The sequence below is a fragment of the Mastigoproctus giganteus genome, chromosome 8, assembly GCF_048544385.1.
Source record: "Mastigoproctus giganteus isolate SK-2022 chromosome 8, ASM4854438v1, whole genome shotgun sequence".
In the NCBI taxonomy this organism is placed as follows: domain Eukaryota; kingdom Metazoa; phylum Arthropoda; class Arachnida; order Uropygi; family Thelyphonidae; genus Mastigoproctus; species Mastigoproctus giganteus.
In genome coordinates this window covers 112,572,386-112,592,776 of record NC_143582.1, presented here as the reverse complement: position 1 = coordinate 112,592,776, position 20,391 = coordinate 112,572,386, and the positions used below count along the sequence as shown (strand labels likewise).

General features: G+C 37.0%; 1 protein-coding gene across 3 annotated transcripts in view; it reads left to right on the top strand.

Annotated features, from left to right (window-relative positions):
* Nedd4 (E3 ubiquitin-protein ligase Nedd4) overlaps positions 1-7,359 on the top strand; it is an 811,340-nt gene extending 803,981 nt beyond the window's left edge. For all 3 annotated transcript variants that reach the window (XM_090378867.1, XM_090378869.1, XM_090378870.1), the window contains one exon: positions 7,223-7,359. In XM_090378867.1, coding sequence (XP_090234993.1) covers positions 7,223-7,325 — 103 coding nt within the window. In that variant the 3' untranslated portion in view covers positions 7,326-7,359. The remainder of the gene's footprint in view (positions 1-7,222) is intronic.
* Positions 7,360-20,391: the final 13,032 nt, after the last annotated feature.

The following is a 20,391-nucleotide window of genomic DNA, read 5'->3' as shown; positions in this document are numbered from 1 at the left end:
TGATCATTTTCCATTGAAATTATTGTCAAATTAGAGATTCGTTGTTGAGACATCATTGATCGTAAATAATTTTTGATTAATTTTGATTTTGAAAAACTCCGTTCACCTGAGGTAACTGAAACTGGTAAAGTTAGAAAAATTCTTAATGCAACTGCTACATTTGAAAAAGTATCTGCAAAATCGTTTTTAAAAATATATTGTAACACTTCAAATGGAGCAATATCGTTTTTAATATAATAAGAATAAGAACTCAGAGTACTTCTGAGTTCTTCAGATAATGCTAAACCATCAATATCCAACTTATTACGATCAATGTCACTTAATATGCAAATATGCATTATGCATATATTAATATGCATTTAACATGCAAATCTTTACAATGATTTAATAAATCATCTGACCTTTTTTTTTAATTCAGAAATATTATAAAAGATTTTAAATATTTCTACATGTTCTTTCATATTTGTAAACCTTTCTCGATGAAAATTATTGTGTCCATAATTTGAAAGAAAAAATTAATTTTGAAATTTTGTTGCAGACCCTGAATAGCTTCATCTCTACTTTCATAATTGAAATGACGTTTTTTCAATCTTTTCCTTACAGTGCTTCTGGAAATGAAGCTTCAATGCCAATGATAGTAGCCATATTATTAGCCGATTCGAGAATTTTTTTCGACTGCTTCCTCTGTTCTATTTAATTTAAAATATTATGTGATATTTTGTAGACATTCAAGAGCTTCATGTATATCAAAATTAGTTTTTTGGAGCATTTTACTTACCGGATTAATTGTATTTAAAATATCATGCCAACTTATAATTGAACAAATAAATTTATAAGATTTTATTTTTAAGGCTATTGACTTAGCACGATTCCCTAATGCATTGGTAGTATTACCGCCAAATTTGGATCCACTAAAACTGCAAATAACAGACTTATATCACCAAACCAGCCTTCATGCTAATTATTCAGCCACAGGACTCGGTCAACATTCGCATTCACACATTTATAACACTCAAACAGATTCTGCAATAATAAAAACAGATTATGCAAAACTGAATTCCAGTTATAAACTGTTATTAATACACGAAGCTTTAGTCATTGAATGATTTTCCGACTGAACCTCGCAGGATAACATCCTTAAAAACATGTAAAATTTCCTGTGCCCGCACGCTATCCATGCACCACGTGGGAGCTAGAGTTAACCCAGTGGTTTTCAAACAGCTGGTCGCTCCATATAAATTGCAAATCCACCCTGCCTTGGTATTTTGTTCCGACATCTGGGGTAAAACACAAAACCCAAAACCTCTCTCAGGCTTGTTGATTCCATTCAGAAGAGGGCAGTTAGGTTAATTAATGATTCATCTCTAACAGAGTCTCTCCACTCACTGTCTCATAGACGTACTGTTTCTGCTGCATGCCTCTTCTACAGATACTTCCATGAGCACTGTTCTTCTGAATTGGCTTCTATAATTCCCGCTCTCTCTTTCAAAACAGTTCAAACACATACCGCCACCAGCCAACATCCATTTACTGTCCAACTCCAAACTCACAGAACCAACTTTTCATCCTTCTCGTTTATTCATTCAACTGCCATTTTCTGGAACAACCTTCCTTCGTACGTATTTTCTGAAAATTACCGTCTACAGAAATTCAAGTCCAATGTCAACAAATATCTTCTTTCGTCTTCTCAACCTCCAACCCAAGCACGGTACTAAGTACTATAGGTTCTAATACCTCTCGTGTTTGGGGTTTACATAAAAAAAAAAAAAAAAAAAACTGATGGTGCAGACGTGGGACACCACAGGTGGTGCCTGACCCAAACACTATGCCACAACACACAGAACTGACTATGCTGAATTGCCTCAGCATATCCCTTTGAACTTAAATTTAATGGGCCTGTATAGCCATTAAATTTAAGTACAAAGTACAAATTTAAGTATAAAGTTATAAGTGTTTTTTTCCCCTCAGAAGGACCTTAAGACAGAAAGGTAAGTGTCGCCCACAGAAGGACAAGGATCTTACGATTGAAAGGAAAGTGTCCTATTAATTGGTAACACTGCAATGTGCACAAATTATTACAAATAATCACAAAATATACTCATATGATTTTTTTTACTGTCCAACTACAAACTCACAGAACCAACTTTTCATCTTCCTCGTTTATTCATTCAACTGCCATTTTCTGGAACAACCTTCCTTCATATGTATTTCCTGAAAATTACAGTCTACAGAAGTTCAAGTCCAATGTCAACAAATATTTCTTTCGCCTTCTCAACCTCCTATAGGTCCTAATACCTCTCGTGTTTGTGGTTTACATAAAAAAAATCGATGCTAAGCTATCGATATCTCTTTATGCTCAGCAACTATATACCCTCTATTTGGATGGACTATTCACAGCAATCCACTGGGCAGTGATCACTACCCTGTGATATGCCGCATTGAAACAAGTGTCTCCCACCTTTCCTACTGAATTGCCAAATGGAACTTTTCAAAAGCCGAATGGGATGTGTACAAGCAGCTAGCTATGCTAGATGAAAAACAGGTCTAACAAACACCTATAAACCTGGCAGTAGAATATATATCCAACCAAATACTGCAGGCAGCAGGCAAAGCAATTCCAAAATGATCCACCAAAATATCGGCCTGCTCTAAAGTGTGGTGGAATGAAGAATGTAGTGCTGCTAAAAAAGAGAAGAATAGAGCATGGAACATTTTCAGAAAGTTTCCAACAACAAAAAACCTCATCTGCTTTAAACAGGCAAGGAAACGAATTAGGCAGACCAGCAAAAGGGAAGCATGGAGGCATTTTGCTTCCACAATTACAAAAATGACAAAAACCCAAACAATATGGGCCAAAACACAGCATATGTATGCAAAACACCTACATGTCAACTGCCCATTGCTCACTGTCAGTGGCTCTGATATTACAAAACCAGAAGAGATTGCAAACACTCTAGGTAGATCGTTCATGGAAATCTCAGCTGTGACATCATACTCACTACATTTCCAGGCACGCAAAGCACAAGCTGAAAAACACTCAATCAATTTTGAATCAGCATCCAGTACTGCATACAATCTTCCCTTCACAATGCCAGAGCTGCACCATGCTCTAGCCTCCACTAAACTTAGTGCAGCAGGGCCAGATGGAATACATTACATCATGATAGCAGCAAAACTTACTGAACCAGCCCTCAAGACACTGTTACTGCTCTACAACAGAATATTCAAACAAAACACTTTCCTCAAAAATTGGCGGCATGCTTACATTTTGGCATTTCCGAAACCAGGAAAAGGCCCTACAAATTCGCACCACTATCGACCAATTGCACTCACTAGCTGTAGTGCAAGGTCATGGAGAAAATGGTCAATGCCCGACTATCCTGGTTTCTAGCTCGAAATGACCTTATAAATCCAGTGCAGTGTGACTTCCGTGAAGGTAGATCCACTCTCGACCTTTTGATTAAGACAGAAATGAACATCCATGACGCCTTCATACGGAAAGAACACCTTGTCATGGTCCTCTTTGACGCTGCTTGCAGATATGGTATAATGCGAAATCTATACGATCTGGGATTACGCGGATATCTACCACAGTTTATCAAAAATTTCCTACACCACCACTCGTTTCAAGTCAGAGTTCAAAATCAATTATCCTCAAAATTTATCCAGGAAGAAGGAGTACCACAAGGGTCAGTACTAAGTGCCACTCTCTTTAATATAATAATGAATTCAATAACACATGAACTACCACAAACAATATCTACTACCCTGTATGCTTATGACTTCAATATCGCCTGCCATTCGCCTAACATGCGAATGATAGAAAGACAGCTGCAATGTGCCATCAACAAAATAGTTAAATGGTCCCAAAACACTGGCTTTCATCTCTCACACCAAAAACGTTTGGAATACACTTCTGTAGAAAGTATAACCTACATCCACATCCAGAACTTCGACTAGCAAAACAAGTCATACCAGTTGTCTCCAGTATCTGCTTTCTTGGTGTGATATTTGACCAAAAACTTACCTTCCTTGAACGTATAAAATCACTCCGTAATTCCTGTCTTAAAAAGCTTAACATCTTAAAAGTTCTGTCTGGCACAACATGGGGAGCTGACCGTTACACACTAATACATCTGTACCATGCATTAATACGGTCATGTCTGGACTACGGTTCTGTAGTCTATAGCTTTGCTAGACCAATTGCCTTACGTTGGCTTGATCCTGTACACCACAGTGCTCGTCATCTTGCACTGGAGGCATACCGCACATCACCAGATCAGAGCCTATATTCCGAAGCGCAAGAAACACCCTTGCAGCTACGCAGACAAATGCTTTTATTCAATTATGCAGCAAAACTCAAAGGGCATCCAAATCACCCCACCTGGAATGGACTTCTCCTAAATGGGAAAACCTTTATAGAGCTTACCCATCTATAAACCCATCAACCGGTATACGTCTTTGCGCACTACAGACTGACTGGCAAATTGACCTTAGTAAAATACAGCCTACTGCCTCTCATGCAATCCCACCATGGATGTATCATATACTGCCGTGTGACTTTTCATTCACAGCCTGGGGAAAACACACCATGTCCCAACAGAGCATACTACAAATACATGCCACATTGAGAACCCAGCACGGACAGTACACACCAATCTACACAGATGGGTCTAAAACTGACAATCACGTTGACACAGCAGCATTATTTCCCAACATTGCCATATCCAAGAAGCTCCCAACCGAATGTAGCAGCTATACCGCAGAACTCTGTGCTATCCGCATAGCCTTAAATTGCATACTCTCAACAGCTTTTATGCACAGTGTTATTTATACCGACTCCATTATTGCTATACAGCAGAATAAAAATCATGATAACCCCTTACTCATACAGATCTGGAATACTTTGACTAGTTAAACCGCCGACCGGGCTAGCCGAGTGGGTAAAAGTACCTGCCCGGCAACCCAAAGGTCGCGGGTTCGATTCCCACCTCGGGCTTGGATCAAAGTACTGCAAAAACCTTGGGAGGTGCAATATGGCCACAGAAGCCGATGCGCCAATAACTACCAAATCAATCAATCAATCACTAGTTAAACCAGAAGAAGCAACAAGTTCTCTTTTGTTGGATCCCTGGTCACTAGCGAATATCTGGAAATGAACAGGCTGACCTAGCTGCCAAAACTTCTACTGGTCCTATAGACCAATCATTTACTACACCTGCATCTGACTACAAGTACATTATACAGGAACGATGTCTTGAACAATGGCAACACATCTGGCAGAACCAAGGCAACAATAAGCTACTCGGTATTAAAAAAGATCTAAAACCTTGGAGCTCTAGCATACAGGAGAACTGACATGAAGAAGTTGTATTAGCCTGATTGCGGATAGGACACACACACACACACATCTGACCCATCTTTATCTGCTTGCGGCCACTGATCCCCCACAGTGCACAAAGTGCAACACTCAGCTCACTGTCCAACATCTACTTATTGACAGCCCCAAATACAATACTGAGTGACAAGCTATGTTTACCTCATTTTCCATGACGAACACCTCTTTCAGCATTTCTGACCTCCTAGCAGACACGCCACATGTGACCAAAATTTTTGATTTTCTCAAACAGATAAAACTGTACAATGCAGTATAAACTTGAATAATATCTATACAGACAGAACTATGTATTTAACTTCACCATAGGCACATTATGGCCTTTGCTGCTCTTGCGCCATAAAGCCTACAAACAAACAGCCTATCCTTTTTGCACAGTGTATTCCTTCTCCTGACAATAGAGTCACCAACAACTAGTTCCTGTGGGACCAGTGCAAGCTGTGGCGTTGATGTGGGTAGCTGAGAGTATGATGGGCCCCTCAGTTCAAATGCTTTGAGGGCATCTACTGTTCTTCAAGCTCTCATAAAGTCCCATAACCTGAGCACACACAAAGACATTCCCCCTGTCAATATCATGTCCTGTTCCTGATAGTCCACAAACATCATACAAGCAGTACATTTCAAAAGGCTGTGATTCAGAGGACAACCACCCTCCCTCAGTTCTCCCTGAGCTACAGCACTCCCACTACCTTGAGCCATTTGCTTTGCTGCTCTGGTCTGAGGCATGATTTCGATTCAATTTCAATACAATTAAAAATATAACGCTAAACTATGTCTGCCATCATAAAATCTCTGTGGTGTGAGTAGTTGGAAGCAAAGGTATAATGAGAGTGATCTACAGACCAGAAGATTGTGAAGAATATGACACAACTGTTTATATGCAGATGGAATGGGCAAGCAATTGTGAATGTATTATTATGGGTAGATTTAATGTGCCCCAGATTGATTTAGACTATGTTGTTGGTAATTGTTGATCACTGGAATAGGTTGCCTTAATGGGTAGTTGAGGCTGACAGTTTGAATGAATTCAGAGGTCAGCTGGATAGTTACCTATGTGAGGAGGGAAGCAAATAATTTTTTTTTCTTATCTAGTTGTTTTTTTTCCAGCCAGTGCAGCAAAAGTCTGTGGCTTCCTTGCACTGTATGGCTGTTATTATTACCTAAAAGAATACCTTGCTTTTCTGAAATGAATAGGACCCTGTACCAGGAGCGGATTAAGGTCGGTTGAGGCCCTGGGCACAGAAGAAAATATTGGGCCCCTTAAAAAAAAGAGAGACAAGGAAAATAAAAATACATTAACCATTTTTTTAAATAAATAAAAAATATTATGTACTATTAATGTTTTATTTCCGATAAAAGTTGAATATAATATATGTATAATATAATTAATAATAGCATAATAATAATCGCAAAGTTTTGAACTAATATGTTCAACTAAATTGTTGGTGTTTTGCTTGGGCCCTTCAGAAGTCGGGGCCCAGGGCGCGCGCCCAGTACGCCCGCCTCTGCCCTGTACTATTTATAACTGCCAATTGTACAGACCTTCATGCTCAGAGGTGCTCCAGTTTTTTTAAACAAATGGTTTAACATTTTTTAAAGGTTACCAATATACACTTACTCATAGATAACATTGTGGTCCCTAATGTAAGTTATAGGTTGGACCCTTGATTGCAAGCATCACCGGAAAAACCAAAGCATCCTTAAAAATGGAAACTGCATAGTTGCACACACAATTTTCAGATAACCTCACAATGTTTATGATTGCTGATTTGTATTTAAGCAGGTTGTTAGTTATTCATAGTAATGCTTGTTTTATTTTTTACACAGCTTCAACAGACTTGACTTACCACCATACGAAAGTTATCAAGAATTGAGAGAAAAATTAATTAAAGCTATTGAGGGCTCGGAATCATTTGGAGGTGTTGATTAGAAGACAGTTTTGCTGCTTATTTAATTCTGTTTATTTTCATTAAACCTCATCAAAATAATAACATTTGGTTTTTATAGGAATATGGTAGGTTTTTTTTTTTTTTTTTTTTTTTTGCTTGCTGGAAAATTGTTTAATTAATATGACAATCACTGTGTACTAAAACTGATTATTATTTTTTTAATGCCGGATGAAAATATTAATGAAAATCAAAGTGCAATTTTGTAAAGCCAAAGAATAAATATTATTCATGTGGTCCTTTCTGATACCATATAATGAAGATAACCAGGTATTTTGAAAATTTTCATCTTTTTTTTTTTTTTTTTTTTTTTTGGATGAAATCTATACCCACTATGAAAAACCTTTACAAAATGTGTATTATTCAAAATCCTGCCATTTATACATCGAGCTGTTCTGTGAACAACAAAAAAAGTCAAGTTCTGTTAAACTCATTATTTAGCAGAGTTAGTTGGTTTCACTTAAGTACATATTTTAAACTATGCAGAAAATGACATTTTGTGCTTGTACAGGATATTTTGAAGTGTGCAGAACTTATTTTTTGCAGGCTGGGACTGCAAGTTTGTATTCATAGATGTGCTAAACTTATTCTGATCCCTCTTTTTATCAATACAGCTGGACTGGAAATTTCCTGTTAATAGTACTGAACATAGACAATTATTGTTTCATTCACTAATGTGAATGAAAATTGTGAAGTTTTTCTTTGAGGCTGAAGCTTTGATCTTATGGTAACATTTAAATTTGATAAAATTCTTTTAGAATAATGAATTTAGTAAAGTTTTACAATAATAAATAGGAATTTTATTTTTATTTTTATGTGATATCTTTAATGGGTGGAAAATGTAACCTACTTCATTACTCATAGCATGCAGTTATTCATTAACTGAAGATTAAAGGCAGTAATAGTTGTAACTAATATAAATATCACAGCTTGCTTATATCCATTTGCTATAAACTATGCATTTTGAAAACTGAAGTTTGTATTAGAAAAGTTTTACAGTGACAGTTGTTTACTCATTTTGTGAAGCTGTTACAAATATACAGATATGTTACAAACTATACAGGTTACACAAATAAAGCCACTGATTCTACTGATTAGTAGAGTAACTCTTTATTTGCTGTTTAGCTCTAACGCAGTGTGACCAACCTGATAACACCAGGCTGGTGACACCGCATATAAATAGCACTTAGTGCTGTTTATTTGTAGTGCAACCATGGGTACTCAGAAATTTTGCCAGGAGGAACAAAATATATTTATATTTTAGGTCACTAACATGTAACATACAAGAATAAGGAAAGTGTCACTATTTCTCACATACATCTGACATGACCACAGTCTGAACAGGAATGAGGTTGAGAGAAAAATCAGCCCAAAACACATGTGCATCAGTTTTGCCACCAGTAAAATGTGAAATTTCACTTTCAGTACACCACAAAGCCACTATGCAGCACTATGTAAAAATTTTCTAAAGGTCACGATTTTGTGAAATTAAAAAAAAAAAAATTTGCTACAATTCTGAAATGAAATTAACCATTTTTTTTTTATTTGCTAGTCTTCTCGTGAGAAAAAAAATTACATGAATTATATTAAAATTGAAAAATCTTAATTTCCCAATTTAATTATTGAGATATTTGTTGATTGGGGGTATCTATCCAAAAGGATAGGTATAGGTACCCTCATGCCCCTTACTGCGGGCACCCATGAGTGCAACATCAAAATAATTCATTGTGACAGTACATTATGAAGAGACTGTTTTCCATTATAAAATTTCAGTATGCAAAATATTTATTTTATAATTAATGGATGTGAACTCTGCTATACACTCATTTAAATAAGCTTATTTTACATAAGGTTTAATTATGTATTCTGACAGTGAAAATGCATGTCCATGATATGCATATTCTGTTTGAGTAAACAGTAGTGACAAACAAACAAGATTACTTTAATTATTATTATAAAATGCATACTGATTTATGCTGAGTTGCAAAAGTAATTTATAGCAACATTATAAAGTAGCTAAGTGATGAAGAAAAAATTCTGTTATTAGTCAAAAATAATTTAAATACATAATTTCACAAAGTAAAAAAAAATTAAAACACTTTTTTATTTTAAAATATTTGTGTTGAGAAGGTTCCAGTGTATACTGAAAATTGTTCAAACTCAACACAGTGGACTGAAGCACTCTCATTGAAAAATCAATAGTTAACTGTTCAGGAATATAAACAGCACGAGAGTGCAGACCATAAATTATGTCTGACTACATCTGTGTTCTGCTGGCATCTAATACAGACCTAAGTAATTTTTTTCGTTCTCCAACTCATATAAAGCTTAAGAATCAAAAAACTAGTTTGAAAAAAAAATAATAATAAATGAATAAATTTATATAAGTTTGCTCTTGGTAACAGTTAATTTTTACAATGCAAATTCTTATCTAATATCATTAAAAATTTTAGCATATTTTTAATGGACACTCAGTGTTTCACAATTAACATGACTTGATTTGGTTGTGAAGAAACGTTACTTGCTATTTTAGATTATACTCATCTCATAAAGGGAATGACTGCTACTATTCTGAGGGTACACTGAAAACCCTTGTCTATATTAAAATATTTAATGATGGCTAACTTGTAAAATATAAACAATGGCAATAAAATAATTCGTTAAATTGTAAACACTGTACATTTAATACTGAATAAACGCGCTAAAATAAACCAAAATAAATATTACACAATTAAAACCACATCACAAATAGCTTTTTAGAATTAAATGCCATGTCATCGACATAAAAGATCAGAGTGGCAGAATGTATTATAAAGCCAAAAGACAACAACAGTGGTGCATAGTGAACTTTTGAACAGGGAAAGTGGTAATTATTAACCTATAGATGGGCATGCCATAACTTCAAGTGGAGCACCCTTGTATAAATTTTGCCATTTTATATAACTTGTTATAATCTAACAAGTTAGTTAATGTATACAATGCATTACATTTCAGACACACTAGCAAATTGTAATAATTCATGATTTATAACGAAATGAGAGCAAAAAGCAAAAACTTTTATGCTCAAACTGAGAACATTCCATTTCTGCTTATCAGCCATACTGCCCATTCATTTCAGTCAGTGCATGCATGGCTACAAACATAATATCCAGTGCTTCAGCTATGATATATGTTAAATTGCAAATTAATCTGCAAGATCTTGTCTTGCAGTTACCACCTCTGTTTACTAGGTGACTTTAATGCACAGCACCCGTTATTTGGTTTCTCCAACTCAGACAAGCATGGAAAGCTTATTGAAATGCTGATCGACAGAGAGAATTTAATGTTATTGAAGACTGGCTCTCCTGCCATTCAATTTCCTACTGGATCAACCTCTGCAATAGACCTTTTCATTTACTCTCCAGTACTCTATCCAAGTGTTATTGGATAGAGTACTGTGCAATCCTCACAACAACAACAACAACAACAGCGACCATTATCCACTAATATGTAAAATTCAAACATCCTATCCCTTACCAACAGATAATCCAGTGAAATGGAAATTTCTAAAGGCTGACTGGACGAAATGTGTATCTCATTTGACAATCATATCATCCATTCCTCTTCCATCAATGTAGTTGATGGAAGAGGATACTAAACACATAACAAATCAAATGCTAACTGCTCCCATTCCACAATACCAAGTCAGGAAAAGTCGAAAATTAAAATACTGGTGGAACGAAGATTGCAACAATGCAAAAAAAGAGAAAAATAAAGCAGGAAATCTATTCCACAAACATCCAACCACTTCCAATCTTATTAATTATAAGTGACTTAGAGCAAGAGCCTGTTATATCAGATGGAAAGCAAAAAAAAAAAAAGAATTTTGGATTAAATTTGCTTCTTCAATTAATAAATACAGATATCAAAGTGATCTGGAGAAAAATAAACAGTTAAACAGTAAATTTCCTCTGATATCTACTCCACTACTTAACTGGAATGGACAGGAACTCGCTACTCCTACAGAAATATCAAATGCACTAGGAACCGTTCTCAATTGTCCTCCTCAACCGGCTTTTGACCAGTCATTTCAAAAAATTAAAGATATAGCCGAGAAATCCAAACTGAATTTCACTGACAGTGAATTAACTCATAATCAACCATTTACCATGATGGGATATCTTATGCTCCAAAATTTAGATCAAAAATAACTATACTAAATTTATCGTGTTTTGGGATTTCCACGTACTGGCAATCCCAAAAACTAAACATCTTGAGAGTACTATCTGGCACAACATGGGGAGCCAATCTTTACATGTTACTCCATTTGTACCAATCATTAATACAGTCATGTCTAGCCTATGGCTCTATGGTCTACAGCTCTGCTAGATCAAGTGCCTTACGTAGGCTTGATTCCATACGCCACAGTTCTCTTCACCTTGCACTAGAAGCATACCGTACATTGCTTGCCAATTCAGAGCTTATACACTGAAGCTAATGAAATCTCCTTGCATCCGTGAGAGAAATTCTCTTGTTAAACTATGCAGCAAAACTCAAAGTGCAACTGGACAACCCTACTCGGAATGAATCTTTCTTGCCCAGATGGGAGAACCATTACCTAGTTTATCTATCTAAAAATCCATCAATAGGGATACGGCTTAATTCCCTGCTCACTGACTGGCAACTTGACCTTGGTATGATACAGCCTGCTGCCTCTCGTACAGTCCAAGGTGATGTATCACATACCACTGTACGACCTTTCACTCACAGTACACCTATACGAACAGATCTAAAACTGATGCTCATGTTGGTGCAGCAGCATTATTTCCCAGCCTTACCATAGCCAAGAAACTCTCTATTGAATGTTGCAGCTATACTGCAGAACTCTATGCTATCTACATAGCCCTAAAATTTCACATTCTCAACAAACATATTGCATAGTGTTATTTATACAAACCCCAATATTGCTATCCAAGCTATACAATAGAATCCTTTAGTATACTGATCTCATGATAGTCCATTTACTCATACTGATTTGGAATACCATGACCAAGTTAAATAAGAACAAACAGCAAGTTCTCTCTTTTGTTGGATCCCTGGTCACATTGGAATTACTGGAAATTAACGTGCTGACTTGGCTGCCAAAACTGCTATAGATCAATCCTTTAGGATACTGGTCTCAGATTACAAGTTAATTATAAAGAAGCAATGTCTTGAATAGTAGCAACACACATCTGGCAAAGTCAAGTTGGAATTTCACACCTTAGAAATCCAGAATACATGAGAATAGGCATGTAGAAGTTGTATTAGCCCAACTATGAATAGCCCATACAACCCTAACACATCTCTATCTGCTTACAGCCGATGATTCACACAGTGCACAAATTGCAACACCCAGCTCACTGTCCAACATGTACTCATTGATTGCACCAAATACAATAGTAATTGTCAAGTTATGTTTACCTCAATTAACACTCATTTCAGTATTACTGCCCTCGTAGGAGATATGCCACATGTGGCCAAAATTTTTACTTTTCTCAAAACGGATATGACTGTACAATGCAGTTTAAACTTGAACAACATTTATATGTATTTAACATTACCATATTTAGGTGCATTATGGCCTTGCTGCCCTTCATCGTAAACCCTATAAACAAACAAACAAACATCCTGATCCTGAACTCCACTTGGATAACCATCCTCTTCCAATAGCAAATAGTGTTCATCTACTAGGCTTAATTTTTCACAGCAAGTTAAACTATGAAAAGCACACTGAACATCTCCAGACTCTTGTCAAAAAAAAAAAAGAAGAAAAAATGGCGCATATGCCAAGCAAGTGTAGTAGATGGTTTTATGTGAAACATCCTTGGCTTGGAAGATGTTAGTGAAATCCCAGCCAATAGCCTAATTAGCCATTTGATTGTAGTCATTTATTGAATAGTATGATTGCAACGATACAAGTATTTGGTTACAAATACAGTGGACCCCCGTTTTACGATTGGTTCACTGTACGATCAAATCACTTTACGATGGACTCTCCATAACAAAATACCATTCACTGTACAGTGTGTAGTAAGCAACGGTCAATTGTGATCACGTTTGTGAATTGAATTTTAATTCTATTAAATGGCAATTCTAATAAGCAAAAATAAGAGGAATATTATCCACAGGCTATAAAAGTAAAAATATAAAGCACAAATTTACACTTTATTACCTCACCAATTAAAAAAATTAAATGATATGTGAAAATTGGAAGAATATTTTCCACAGGTTAGCAAAATAAAAATAAATTTACGCTCACATACATAGCTTAATTAATACCGTAACATATCCATACTAATTGATATTTCAGTTCATTAAATTTTTTTTTTTTTTTTTTGTAAAATTTAAAACAGGAAAAAAGATAAGCTATCAATAACGAAGAACCCGGCACACATAAATTGCACAAGTGAGATACGGAGTAACAAGTTTATGAAGTTTAAAAAATAGAATTGCAACAATACAAGTTACAATAATTCACCTCTGGCAGAAACTGCGGATGACATCACTTTTGCATCGAATTTTTCGTGACCAATCAGATTTACTCAGTTGAGGTGCCCCAAGGATGTTTCACATCAAAAATGAACATAAGTCTTATCAGCAACAACCTAGGGAGCAAATCATTATACCTTGCTTCACTTATATAGATCAATAATCAGACAGCGTGCCTGTCTTCAATTCTACTAGGGAGAGTGCCTTATCTTGTCTCAACCCTATTCAGCTCATAGAATAGGTGTGGGTGCTTTCAGAACATCTCCAGTGCAAAGTCTGTATACTGAAGCCTGCAAAGCTCCTCTAAATATCAGAAAAAAGATGTTATTACTGAACTACGCAACTAAGATCCAAAGCCAGCCGACCCATCCTAATTGGTCAATACTTAATGATTCATGTCCTTTTATAGAAACACACCACAGGCAACTCAGCCTGCTGGTATTTAGTTTATAGAACTTGAAAAAAATTGGAATACACACTTCAATAAAGTCTTCCAAGATCCCATATATCCCGACCCTCTATGGTCTGTCATCATGCTGTCTTGTAACAGTTATTTCCACCAATGGGAAACACTCGATCAGACATTAACATTCAACAACTACACATACACAATGTTATCCCGACTTTGCTAAAATGTATATTGATGGATCGAAGTCTGAGAGTGGAACAGGTGCAGCAGCAGCTGTTACTACTATTTCTGTATTACTTGCCACAATGTAGTAGTGAACAACTGAATTATATGCCATAAAGCTTGTACTATAAAATAATTCCCATCTCTCAATCCAAAAGAGCATAATATATACACTTGCAAAGTGTATTAGCCTATTAGCCATGCAAAACATTTCCCCACCTACTCATTCTTTATTAAACTTCATCAGAACAGAGAGCATTAGCAAAAGGTTGTCTTCTGCTGGATGCCAAATATACTGGAATACCAGGAAATGAGATCATGGATGATGCTACCAAACATTCAACACAGCCCCAATGAATTGTTTTATACTGTTCAGTGATTACAAAATGCATATATGAAATATATGTAAAGGATGATGGACACAAGTGGCAAATGCATATACATAACAAACTCCTTTAAATTAAACCTGTACTACAGTTATGTACTTCCAGCTTCTGTACAAACAGACAAGGAGTAATCCTAGCCAGAAGCTGAATAGGCCACTCATCTGACCCATTTATTCCTATTGTCAGGTAATGGTCCTCCACAGTGTACACATTTCCAGAAACCACTCACAATAAAACATATACACAAAGTGATTCTTGCACTGTTTCTATTGGAATGAGCAGAAGCCTGGAAAACAAGATGCAGGATATCTCAGAGACAGCTGGGAGTCATTGCGGTACAAGTAAACACATGGGTTGTGTTAGGGTAGCTAAGAATAGGAACAAGTGCATGTATACTTGTGTGTACACCAATGCTAGGAGTTTGGTAAATAGATTTGATGAATTTGAGGTATTGCTCAAAGCATCAAAGGCAGATATTGTTGGGATATCAAGACGTGGTGTCACACAGATATAAGGAATGCAAAACTGGAATCTGGGGAGTACAACGTCTACAGAAAGGATAGACAGGGAGGAGGAATTATGCTATTAGTTAAGAAACACATAAAATCCAAGGAAGTGAAGCCAGTCGACATCACTGGACAGTGCAGTGTCGAGTCAGTTTGGTGTGACATAAGCATTGGGAGATCAAAATTGAGAGTAGGATTGTGCTATAGGTCTAATGACTCTGATGAGTATAATAAGAAACTGTACAGGGAAATAGAGTGGGCCAATAAATCAGTCTTATAATGGGGGATTTTAATTTCCCAGATATTGACTGGAATTTGTGGGTTGGTCACTCACACACTAGCAAGGCTTTTGTGGATTTATTGGATGATTGTTTTCTATATCAGCATGTTTGTGAGGCAACTAGAGAGAGTAATACTCTTGATTTGATTATCAGTAGTGATTCTTCATGCATTAAGAATCTGCAGATAAAGGAAGCACTAGGTGGCAGTGATCACAGTGTGCTGAAGTGGGATTTACTCAAAGAGGTAACTACCACCAGAGGTAAAGGGAAGGGTTTTTGCTTTCGTAAAGGCGACTACGATGGTCTGAGACAGTATTTAAATTCTATGCAGTGGGACCAACTGATGATGTTACCAACAGCAAATTCAAAATGGGAAGCATTCAAAGAACCTATCTTGGAAGCTACTAGGCTTTACATACCAACTAAGAAATATTGTTCAAGGTTTAGGCCTAAATGGATATCAGATGAACTAATGAGATGGCAGAGAAGAAAAATGCATGGGATATATATAAATTAACACGTGACACAGAAGCCTATGATAGATATAAGCTGGTCTGTAACCAAGTCACAAAGGAGGTTAGGCAGGCAAAGGCAGATTATGAGAATTCTTTGGCAAAGGATGCAAAGAAAAACAGCAAAGAGTTCTTTACTTATGTAAACTCTAAAAGGAAGGGGATGAATCAGATTGGTCCACTTGATATTGATGGGTCAACTGTTGATGATCCTGCTCAGGTAGCTAACAAACTAAATGAATATTTTGCATCGACATTCACACATGAGGAGTTATTCAGCAAGGGGAATGCCAGAGGTGTATTCAACTCTAGCAGTAAGCTACAGAATCTTGAAATAACTGGGAGTAAAGTGGAGGAGAAACTGTTGAAGATAAACACAAGAAAGGCACCCGGGGTGGATGGGATCTATCCAGTTATATTAAAGGAGGCAGCGTAGGAAGTAAGCAAACCCTTAGCCATAATTATGAGAGCTTCCTTGGACTCAGGGGAGGTACCCATAGACTGGAAATGTGCAAATGTGACCCCAATTCACAAAGGAGGATCAAAGGCTGACACAAGTAATTATAGACCTGGGGAGTACAACGTCTAGAGAAAGGATAGACAGGGAGGAGGAATAAGCTGGTCTGTAACCAAGTCACAAAGGAGGTTAGGCAGGCAAAGGCAGATTATGAGAATTCTTTGGCAAAGGATGCAAAGAAAAACAGCAAAGAGTTCTTTACTTATGTAAACTCTAGAAGGAAGGGGATGAATCTGAACCTGGAACAGAAGTTGGTTTAACTTCTGTTCCAGGAAAATTAATGGAGGCACTGGTTAAAGAAGCACTGCAGGATCATCTAGACAAGACTTCAGTTATAGCTCGGACACAGCATGGTTTTGTTAAGGGCAAGTCTTGCTTGACCAATTTGATTGGATACTATGATGCAGTCACAAAAGAGCTGGATGCAGGGAATAATTTTGATATTATATACTTGGATCTTAGAAAGGTTTTTGATACTGTTGCACATGGAAGACTGCTGCACAAATTGGAGCAGTGTGGCATTGGAGGCAAATTGCTGCTATGGATAAAGGGGTGGTTGAGGGGGAGAAGACAGAGAGTGGTAATCAATGGATACTGCTCATCGTGGACTAATGTCATTAGTGGAGTCCCTCAGGGTTCAGTGTTGGGTCCATTATTGTTTTCTGTATTTATAAATGATATTGATGATGGTATATTAAGCTTAATGTCCAAGTTCGCAGATGATACAAAGGTTGGCAGGGTTGTCAAGGACACTACTGACACTATGACGCTGCAACAGGATCTGGAAAGGTTGAGCAGATGGGCTGAGAGGTGGCAAATGAAGTTTAACATTGACAAATGTAAAGTACTACATATGGGAAACAGCAACCCCAGAGCAACGTATCAACTGTGTGGTACTACACTGACAGTGGTAGAGAATGAAAAGGACCTGGGGGTAATTGCGCAGGCAGATATGAAGTTTTCTGAGCAGTGCAGATGGGCTGCAAGAGTAGCTCATGGTGTCTTGTCATTGATATACAGGAATTTTTCTAGCAGGGATAAGGAGGTGATTATCCTCTTTTATACAGTAATGGTCAGACCACACCTTGAGTACTGTATACAGGTCTGAAGGCCTCATTTTAAGAAGGATGTAGAGCTGTTGGAACGAGTACAGAGAAGGGCAACAAGATTAGTGAATGGAACAAAGGGTTGCTCTTATGAAGAAAGGCTTAAGTTTTGCAAATTACAGTGTCTGGAGACCAGGCACCTGCGAGGTGATCTGATTGAGGTGTATAAAGCCTTGAATAGTTTGAGCATGCTCAATGCTGATGGGATTCTTCCTCTTGCTCAGAATAATCACCTCAGAGGGCATAAATTCAAATTGAGGAAAGACAGATGTAGGATAGATGTGCGGAAATTTGCCTTTAGCCAGCAGGTAGTTGGTTGGTGGAACAGACTTCCATCCCTCTTTGTGGAAGTTGATAGCCTAAATAAATTTAAGACACAGCTGGGCAGGTATTTCGAACGAATGGAGGGGTGAAGTGGGTTTTTTTTTTATTTTTTGGCTGATGCTGCATAAGCTTGATTTCTTGCATCATATGCCTCTACTAATGCTATACCCCTGGAATGTGCCTTGTATAATAATTCACATCTCTCTCAAACTTACAGGAATTTTCACTTGACCATATAAGTGAAAAATCAAACCTTACAGAATTTTTGCCTTTCCTGAAATGAATAGGTATATGGCCATTTCTAACTGCTTCCATAGAAGCCAACACAGTAGTAGAAACTACATTGATTGGTAGTTTCTACTACATTGACAGTAACTATATTGTCAAACCACTCTAATTCCAATATGCAATTAATGATGCAGATTGAAAGGAAGAACAATAATAAAATTAATGTTGATGTCATTCTGATAGAATATATTATCAATATTAATAGTGGCAAATGATAAAAGGAAGTAAGCTTATACAGCATCAGTAAAAAAAAAAAAAAAACACTACCCACCTCATTTGTCCAACCCTTCTAATAATATAGCTAATTCTTCCTTAAATTCACTTCCTCAACACCAGATGGTAGTTGGTTCCAAATCAATTACTCCCTAGCTGAAAGCAAAAATTTGCACATCTGTCCTACAGCCCTTCTTTTTTTTTTTTTTTTCCAGTTACCCCCACTTGTATGTTGCAGAGGAAGAATAAGAATACCATCATTCCTTTATTTGATCCATTTAAAGCCATTTTGTAACTACTAATAGTTGGCTATATGTAGACATGATGCCATTGCACAAACTTACATGTTAGTTAACTTCTTCGAAACCTGAGGCTATCCTTAAAGAATTATGTAACCATTTAAAGCCTTAAACACATCAATCAGGTCTCCTTGAAAGCGCCTAGTTTCCAAGTGCTGAAACTTGTAGAACTGGGGTCTTTCATGGTAAAAGTAACTGTTTTTGTATTCTTGAGTAATCTAGTTGCAATTCTCTGTACCTATTCCAAGAGATTCACATACAGAACCAGAACTGTATGCTGGGTGTTGCCTAACCATTACCTTATGCTATGAGATAATCACTTCCTTGTACTTGTTAGTGCATTATAGCCTCAGTTGCTCATGCACAAATAAATCCAATGACATTGTTGCTGCTAGCAAAGTTCTTGTATATCATCAACAGAAACCCCCCCCCCCCCCAACGAGCTGTTCTAGCAGCCTATCTACGCTGTTTAGAGAACTGCACGTTTGGACTCTACATTTACCCTTAGGTCTTTTTCGTTCTCCACCACCTTGAGTATGGTACCAGCTAATTGATATGTTATTCTGGGAGTTCTGCTGCCTATATGCAGTACATTGCATTTATCAATGTTAAACCTCGATTACCATTTCTCAGGACATCTGCCTTATTTTCCTGGGGTCTTGCTGCAATAGTATGCCTTCATTCCTGTCATTAACTACTCTGCCAACCTTTGAATCATCTGAAAATTTAGCCAGTAAGCTTGATAAGCCTTCATCAATATTATTAACAAGTATTGTAAACAATAAGGGGCCAGCACTGAACACTGAGGATTCCTCTAATAAAATTAGTCCAAGAAGAGCAGTGTCCATTTACAACCACCTTCTATCTTCTGCCACTCAACCATCCCTTTATCCATAGCAATAACTTGCAAAACTTGCAATTAATGCCACACTGCTCTAATTTGTACAGCAATCTTTCATGTGGAGCAGTGTCAAAAGCTTTAATAAAATCTAAATATATGCTGTAAAAATTATTGTTTACATTCACTGTCTTTGTTAGTGCATTATAGTAGCTGATTGGGTTGGTCAGATAGCACCTCTGCCCCTTTACAATTCCATAATGTGATTTCCTTAAAGTTCCATTCCTGTTAAGATGATTTTGCAATATTCTTTAGTATTGAAGAAGGAACAGAAGTCAAGCTTATTATTATTATTAGCCATATGGTACAAGAAAGCCTGAGGCTTATGCTTGCACCAGCCAAAAAAAAAAAAAAAAAAAAATTCCCAAGTTACCCCCTGAGAGAGGGGGGGGGGAGTAGAAAGCAATCACCAAGAAAGAGAAGAATGATGATATCCAGCTCAGGACCCTGGGTTTACCAAGCCCATACCAGATGTGAGCCCCGGGATTAATAAGTCTGTGATTGCTGAATCACTCTTTGATCCCATCCTTTCTTAGCAGGAGACATGTTTACAATCTGTAGGACCTCTCCTGAACCTAA